The following is a 9,156-nucleotide window of genomic DNA, read 5'->3' as shown; positions in this document are numbered from 1 at the left end:
CAGACTGAACAGTTAAAAATGTATCTGAGTGGCATGGGTGGTGCTGGAAAATCACAAGTCTTCAAAGCCCTCATTTATTTTTTTCAACAGAGAAATGAGTCTCATAGATTTATTGTGCTTGGACCAACAGGATCATCAGCTGCTCTTCTGAATGGATCAACTTATCATTCATTTTTGGGTGTGCCAATAAGTGGAATGGGTATCAGAAATGAGGCTACAAGCATTGCTCAAGTCAGAGCTAGACTAGATGGAGTTGACTATATATTCTTAGATGAGGTATCAATGCTCTCATGCCATGACATGTATAAAATTGCTTCACAGTTAGCCAAAGCACTCAATAATTTTGATAAGCCATATGGTGGAATTAATATGATATTTGCTGGTGATTTTGCCCAACTGCCCCCTGTTGGTGGTCAATCTCTATACAGTCACTCAGTTGGGACACAAATCCATTCAGGCTTGAAGCCAGGTGGCCAAGAAGCTGCTGTAGGAAAAGCTCTCTGGCATCAGGTTACAACTGTAGTTATACTTAGAGAGAATATGAGGCAGAAAACTCAGACTCCCCAAGATGCATCACTGAGAAAAGCATTGGTCAATATGAGATATGGAAATTGTACTGCTGAGGACATTAAATTTTTGAGAACTCTTCAAGCTAGTAAAAAGCCAGGAAGACCTAAGATTGCTTCAAAGGAATTCAGAAATGTGGCAATTATATGTGGAAGACACACACAAAAAGATCAAATTAATCAAATGGGGTGTGAAAGATTTGCTAAGGAGACAGGCCAAAAATTGACCCATTTTTACTCTGTAGATAAGTGGGGAAAGGATGCTGACCCAGCTAATAAAACAAAGTGGGGAAAATCAAAGGCTGCTTCAAAATCAAAGCACAAGTCAAATCAAATTGACTTTGATGATCAACATCAAATCTGGAATGTCAGACATGGATCAACTGAACACTTTGCTGGAAAGCTTTCACTCTGCCTTGGAATGCTTGTGATGATCAGAAATAATGATGCGACTGAGCTGTGCATAACAAAAGGTCAAGAAGGATTTGTAGTTGGATGGCAGGCAAAGAAAGGTCCACATGGAAAGAGAATACTGGACACTCTATTTGTAAAATTAGATAAGCCTTCAAAAACTATTCAAATACCTGGGCTTCCAGAAAATGTGGTACCTTTAGTGAAGGGATCTAAAACTATTACATGTACATTCCCTAGTGACCTGAAGGAGTCTATAGAAAGACAACAAGTTTGGGTTCTACCTAATTTTGCAATGACAGATTATGCAGCTCAAGGAAAAACTAGACCATACAATGTTGTCCATCTTAACAGCTGCCATACTCATATGTCTTACTACACTTGCCTCTCCAGAAGTGCAAGTGCAGCTGGAACTATCATTCTACAAGGCTTTGAGCCCAGCATTGTTACTAGAGGATGTGCAAAATATCTTATGCAGGAACTTAGAGAACAAGAACTTCTAGATGAAATTACCAGGCTTAGATATGAAGGGTCACTTCCTCCTTGTGTTGTAGGATACACACACAATTCATTGATCAGAAATTTTCAGAACTGGAAAGGTACAGCATATGTTCCAGAGAAAACAGATGCATCTTTGAGGTGGAGTGAAAGTGATCCAATGGATATACTACCTGTGGTTACAGACAGTCCATGGCAGATAATTAAGAGAGGAAAAGATAAGAAAGCAGAGCAACCCAAGAAACCTTCAACATTTGTCCCATCTAAGGGATCAGTTGCAGTCAAGCATAAGCTGGATGATGATGATAAAATTAATATAAAGAAAAAGAGTAAAAAGATACTGAAGCCTAAGTCTAGCATCAAGTTAGGACTTCAATGGGACAGTATAAATTACAGTTGTGCACATGATAGCTTATTTGTGATACTACATCATATTTGGAACATAGATCCTTTAAGGTGGACTACAAATTTTACAGAGATCAACCAAGATTATTTAGGTGCATTGGCAGCTGGTTTCAACAAGGTGCTTGAAGGAACACTTACTTTAGAAAATGTAAGAGATGAACTTAGACATGATCTTCATAATTTAGATCCTATCAAATTTCCTACAGGCAAAACAGGAGCTAGTGTTGGACAACTTACATTTGAAATGCTTAAGTATGAAAAAAATAATGCAGTGGCTGAAATAATATGTTCAGACTGTGGAAATGCATATGAAGTAGATGATACACTAGGATATGTTCTACATGCATTTGACCCTATACCAGCATCAACTTCAAAATGGATAGGATCAATTTAAAAGCCATCTACAGAAATATGTGGGGGTTGCTCAGGTGAAATGATTGAGCATGTATCCTATGCAGAGGTTCCAAAGATTATCATTCTGGAGTACCCATACTGTAATACTAAAACTAGTCACAAGTTAAAGTTTGTAGTAAATGGAGAAGAAGTCTTACTGAGCCTGAGAGTGGGTGACTGAAGTGCAAAAGACTGGACCTGCAGTCTTGGTCTTTCAAATTTGAGATCACAAGACCGCAAAAAGACTGGTTAACATGGACTGGTCTTGTCGGTTAAGATTGGCTTTTTGTACCTACATAATAACCCTTCAAAATGCACCTAAGATCATATTTTTAGGCCAAAAACTGACAAAGATACATACAAGACTGTAAAATATTTTGTGAAAATAGTAGATGTACCTTAGAATTTTTACCAACTCACAATTGCAAATTTTATTCCATATTTAGTTGAAAAACCAGTCTTGAACTGGTTGTAACCAGTTTGGACCAAGACTGGTCCAAAGACTGAAAAAGACAACAGTGTTGGTCTTTTTCGGTCCTGGTCCAGTCCAGTACTTTACAGTGCTGATACGGAGTGTAACAATACACCCGTAAAAATGCGAATTTTAGCGATTTCTCCTATAAAACCTCCTATAGTAGAAATACAGTCACATTGATCATAAGGATCGTTAGACGCAACCCGGTCTAGTCGATTAAAGTCTACATCCGAGAAATGTGCACGCCTTAGGCAGTAGGAATTGCGGTCGGTTCGTGACTGAATCACCTCAATATACTCAAAGTCTAATAAGAGGCTACACTACCATGAAATAGTAGGCTACCGAGTGTTCTAGAGTAAAAAAAAAACACCCCTGCACAGGGTGTTGGAGTTTACACCAAACCAGGGTCTCACCTTATTATGGATTAAAAGATATTAATTCTAAAGATAAACGCACGAGCGTAGAAACTCGACGTGTACCTGACGCAAGAAGTAATTCGGTCACATGCTACGAAGCATGATCCAAGAAGTCATGTGGAGAGACACATCACGCGCATCACACGCATCAACGCATCACAAATCATGACATCATTGACCCAAGAAAACTAAGCTTCGTGAAATATTCCAAAGCCTGCCAAAAGAGAAAAACTATGAATGATTTGCCGTGCGGTCCGAGGCCCGGGCATAGTATCTAATAATAGAGAGAAAAATCACTAAGCAGACCGTTCGTCTCGGCTGAACCAATCGTGAAAACCGTTTACGGCGATTCCCGCGTACGCATCAATACTGATGCATCGCGTCGCCACAATAGAGAAAACACTACGAAAACTTAAAAGAAGTCAGCTCAGTTGTGCCACACACAACCGAGCCACTTCAAACCTTTACTAAAAATCAGTATTAATTCGTCCGACCTCTCGGACAACGCACGGACATGTAAATATAAATAGAAGACATAGAATAGTATAAAAAGAGGACGCGCGCAGGCTGAAACACAAGGAATTATCCCCCGCGTTGACCAGCTGTCGCACTCCCAGTAGCATCTGAGGTAGTGGATAAGTTTGTAATCAATTTAAGGACTTTTCTTCGCAGACATAAGTAATGTGTGCCCGGAACCAGCGTGTTAAGTGGGGATCACAAAGCTTTTGTAAGGTTGTCTCGTCAATTAGTAAGAGAGCTCTCTACTATTACCGAGGAATCCAAGTGAGCATGCTTGAAGAGTCTTTAAGACTAGTTTGGACCGCATCAGAGGCATAATAAAAGCTCAAGGGAGTTATAAAAGTCTACAAAGCACAATTTCCTTGTCATTTCTTCGTATACAGTTAGAACGCAATCCCAGAACACCGAGACAGTCCCAATAAAAGCTGTTTCCCTTCGAAGACTACTAAGTTTCGAATTCTATACTGTGTCCGCACGTAAAACAATACCTTTTGTTCCAAAAAGGTCTACTAGACTTAGACAAGTGATATAAAATATACAAAAAAAATGTTTCCCCGAACTTCTACTTAAAACAAGTGTGGTAATTCTGTTTACCGTACGAACCCGAACTTGAAGTACCGAGCACGTACCTGTGGTGATAAGTGTTTAAGGTGTTTGTGTGTGTGTGTGTTGTTTAGGTGTTCACGCATCTTGTCAGCGCGTCCGATTACACTATTCTCACTCCTGCATGACACGGTCTTCTCAGTGCCCCACCTATTCCTGCAGGAATCCTGTCATTCCACTGGAATTCCACAGGAATCCACAGGAATTTACAAGTCATGTGACTTAAGATGTATTTATTCAACTCCAACATCATTCTGACCACTTTTCCTGATAAAATTGAAGTTGATAGCTTGAATTGTAATGTATTGGATGTATTCAAAGACATGGGATGTATTTTATTACAAACTAACATACAATATTTAAAGAAAGGGGGACAGTGGGGTAGGGACAGGGAAAGGGGGTGGGTGAAAGACAAGGCAGTAAGGGGTAGGGACAAGGAATAGACAAGGAAAGGGGTAGGAAGGAGGGGAGAGTTATGGAGGGAGGGAGAGAGTGGTGGACAGGGAGGAGTGATGGAGAGGGGAGTGGTGGAGGGGTAGGGAAGGGAAGGGGGTGATGGAGAGGGGAGGGAGGGGAATTGGGTGGAGTGATAGAAAGAGGGAGTGAGGGAGGAGGAGGGGGTGGTATGAGAGGGGGAAAGATATGGTGTACACTCACATAGGAAGCTCACTCTCATGGGCTCGTTGTCACCCCATTTTCATTCTTGTGTGGTCGTTGACATGGTGGCATTGGTGTGGACATCATCACATTGGCGTTGGCATGGGCATGGACGTCATTGCGTTGGCGTTGGCATGGACATCGTTGCGTTGGCATTGGCGTGGATGTTGTCACGTTGGCGTTGACATGTTGTCCCCTCGTGTGGCGTGGATACATCGCCGTGGGCGTTGTTGTCATTGGCGTGGACACATTGTCCCATCGTTGCCATCCATTGTCCTGTCATCATCATCCGTGGTTGTTTTATGGGCGCTGGGCGTCATTTCGTGTCCTGTTGGGTGTCGTTTTGTGTCTGGGGTCGTTGTTTCATGTCTTTTGATGGGTGCTAGGTGTTTTTTGGTGGGCACTGAATGTTTTTCGGTGTGCACTGAATGTTTTTGGTGGGCACAGGTGGTTTTCGGTGGGTGCTAGGATGTTTTCGTGGGCAGTGTGTGGGTTTCGTGGGCACTGGGACGTTTTTGTGCATGCTATGGCTGTTTCATGGATGGTGGGGAGTTTTCGGGGGCAGGGTGTGACCTGTCGTGGTCATGGGTGATAGAAGGGTGACGTGGGTGGTGGTGGCTAGGGGTGACGGTGACAGTGTGGTGTTGGTGGCGGTGACGAGTATGGTGGTGGTGGTGGAAGGAGAGGGTGGCCGTGTTTGGTGAGCAGTGTTTGCCAAACAAGCATTGTTTGTTATCCATTGAAAATAAATGAACTATAATACAATAAAATAACCAGATTACAGTTCCTGCACATTCCGGGGAATGCTATTCCTGCCCATTCTGGGGAAGACCATTCCGGGGAACATTCTGGTGTAAATTCCGGAATGATCAGATTCCACTGGAATGAGAAAACACAGGAATGACAAATTTAGCAGGGCTTACTGCTAAATTTCATTCCACCGGAATCCTGCAGGAATAGGGGGGGCACTGATAAAACCTCGTCCAGTCTTTTGAGGTTTTAAGAAATGTGTGGACTGGTCTTGGTCTCAGTCTTTTCATTTTGGGCCAAAAAACTGGACTGGCCTGGACTTTCAAGCACTAGCTTCGCCTGAAAGTGCTGATGTGTGATAGTCTTGCTTCCAGTAATTAGGTTCCCGATACAACACAGCAGCAATTCCAATGAGATGAAGGAAGGCTGTGGTGGCAGTAAGCACTCTCTGCTGTAAGGTGACAGTATCGTGGTTGTTCAACATGACAAAAGCCTTGAAACCATTGACCAATTTTGGATGTCACACCAGTCAAGGCTGAAATGCACGTGCTCATTTGATCAGAATTTCAACTACTATCACTGGTGGGAACTTTGCAAGGGTATTAACTTTGCAAATCTGTTTAATTAGTGTTTGAAAGTTAGGTTAGTTAACCAGAAAATAACCAGAAAATAACTGGACCTAACCGCAACACTAACCTTACCGCGGTTAGGGTTAGTTGATTTCGAAAATGGAATAACCGGTTATTTTGCGGTTAACTAACCATTAAATAACCGGTTATAACCAGCCCTATTATACACCTTCAAAACGCACTTTAGAACGTCGAAAACGCTTAAAATTTGACTAAGTTATGGTCAAATCTCTAAAATATCACTCAAATGTGTAGACTTTCAAGGATAATTGCATAAATATGTCAATTCTTCACCGAATTTAGCGTTCTTGGGCTCGTTTTAAAGCTAGAATATGCAGAAATAATATCTATCAAGATACATATAAGCATATTTGCCTTGTTATAACTGATTCTTTATTTTTCGGTCCTAACCAGTTAGTAACTGCAAATAACTGACCGTAACTGGTTAGTTGCAGTCCGGTTAGGTTATTTTAGGTTTCAGGACAAAGGCTAACCAGTCTTGGTCTCGGTTAGAGCCCCTGGGCACCCAATAACCAGACCTAACCAGACTTTCGAACACTATGTTTAATTGACAATATTCTGCCCTGCGTTGCTTCCACAATGGACCGATTTTTATAAAACTACATTCCTAGGTACTCATACATGTAATCTATGTATCCTAGCTATCTCGACAGTAAAAAATGAACTGCAGAAGGTGATACAGGCTTGGACATTTGTATACACCTGGGTTTGTGTCACAGACCCTATGTGTGACGGCGGTAAACCCCGCTAAGGGGCAAACTGGGAAACATTTGCCCTCACCGCCGCGTTACTTTGATGTGACTGATCTTGCAAAGTCGATGTCCATGTATGGAGATTTGAGCATTCTGTGTATTTTGCCTTGTAGCTCTTCTCCCCCACCTCTATCGGTTCAGATATTATTCTAGTTAGATTCAGAGTTACTTTAAGATGCATCACCATCCCAAGTTTTAATAAAATAGGCCCGGAGTCCCTTTCCTGCACCCAATTCATTCAAATTTGCAAAGTTCCCACCACTGATAGTACTAAATTAGGCGAGAATCTGGCATGAGAATTTCGCATTCTGTTCCCGAACAGAGCCTCATCAGAGAACTCATAATCTTGGGGTCGTTCGGATACCAAAATTCTCCACAAAAGCACTCCACAAATCCGTTCACATATTTGTTGCTAACTTCTCATGTAGGTACGTACTACACACATGTCCAACACATGTCTATTTTCATGTTTCTGCCCTTATGCTCACCCCCAGCACTTATCCTGCCTCACTTGTGGGTTTGTTTGGATACTGACACACTCCCTGAGGAAGCTCCACAAAACCACTTGCAAAACGGTTAGGTTCTTAGATGAGGTCCATGTTGCAAAAATCGGCTAAGTATGGCTGCAGACAGCTCAAAATACATACACTAACTGGGAAAAAAGAATGTCTGGTCATTTTTTGAACAAAGTTGGTGCTGTAACACAAGAACCAAACATTTTCAAAACTAAGCTCTGGTGTATGAGACATAGCTAAGGAGGTTTAGATTGTACATACCAAGTCTGGGGATGAATGAATGAAAACTCAGGATAAGGCAGAGCATTCACTGTGACAACTTCCAAAAATGGGATTTGACAAAATAGGAAATTCTAAATGACTGCAACCTACTGAAAGCAATTCACAACTTGAGGAAGAGATATTTTGAACACTGAATCTCCCTGCTATTGTTATGAGCTTCATAAAGTCTTTGGGCTAGAAAATTTATATCCTCCCCTAAAAGGTAAATTTGAACTTGTTCTCCACTTTATGTATTTTTCACTCAATATATTTGCTGGAATGAGGAAAAATGACTCCCTATTAATGTTTGTAGTGTGTATAATACAAAAGGTAGGTAGAAATGTTAAAATGACCATTGCATGATGTCTGTAGAAGTTAATTTCCAGAGTTTTTCTGAAAGTAAACAAGTATCTACAACATCGGTCCTTCTTTTCTGCAAGAAGAAAAAGTGCTACCACCCTTTTGAGTTAATCCATGGAGACTCAGGATGTCCTTTAAACAACACCTGAAGTATAATATGATAGCAAATAAATTTACACTGGGTATAACTTGAATAGTCCCCAAGAAAAGTACATTTTGCATAGAGCAATCGTCCTGGACCAATCCTTGACATTTTTCTTGGTGAATTGGGGCTGAAAATATTTCACAAGACACCTCTCATACCTAGGAACACTATCCCAAGGAAATAAACAGAGGTCCTATTCATACAAGGATCTGAGACCCCCAGACCTTTCTAGGCCTGATTTGGAAATCTCTCTGTCATGCTTCAGTGAGCTTTGTGGGCCATTTGAGAAGCATCTGTGCCCAAAACTCAAGAGATAGGTAGAAGCACTTGGCATGGACATTTCAAAACACCCATATTAACTGTAACCCCTTGGAAGCAGGGTTTCTGGGAACCATATTGACTATATGTCTCTTAATTTTCACAGTTTCTTGAAGTTTTATTAGCCATTAAATGCTTTATTTCTGGCAATGTGGTCAAATCAGATCATGGAACAGTAATAGTTATGTATATGTACAATACTATGACAATAGATACCTTCTCCTATCAATCCTGGGCAATATTTGCAACTGCAAATGTCCAAGGAGGGGAATCAATTCAAATTCACTTTTTTGGGGAGACTATAGAATTTTATATCTCAGAGACTTTATGGGGCTTATGACAATAGCAGGGAGATTGAGTGTTTAAAATATTTCTGCTTCAAATTGTGAATTGCTTCCAGTAGGTTGCAGTCATTCAGAATTTCCCATTTTGTCAAATCCCATTTTTGGAAGTTGTCACAGT

General features: G+C 41.1%; 1 protein-coding gene across 1 annotated transcript; it reads left to right on the top strand.

Annotated features, from left to right (window-relative positions):
- Window positions 1-369: 369 nt before the first annotated feature.
- On the top strand, window positions 370-2,274 carry LACBIDRAFT_334822 (uncharacterized protein; the record flags this gene model as incomplete). Its single annotated transcript, XM_001889652.1, has 4 exons — window positions 370-1,576; window positions 1,922-2,028; window positions 2,066-2,132; window positions 2,174-2,274. The coding sequence occupies 4 exons, from the start codon at window positions 370-372 to the stop codon at window positions 2,272-2,274; spliced, it is 1,482 nt and encodes a 493-aa protein (XP_001889687.1).
- Between the last annotated feature and the right edge of the window lie 6,882 nt (window positions 2,275-9,156).

This window comes from Laccaria bicolor, genomic scaffold (assembly GCF_000143565.1).
Source record: "Laccaria bicolor S238N-H82 LACBIscaffold_70 genomic scaffold, whole genome shotgun sequence".
Taxonomy (NCBI): Eukaryota; Fungi; Basidiomycota; class Agaricomycetes; order Agaricales; family Hydnangiaceae; genus Laccaria; species Laccaria bicolor.
The sequence above is the reverse complement of the archived record's forward strand: the minus strand, read 5'-3'. Positions and strand labels throughout refer to the sequence as shown.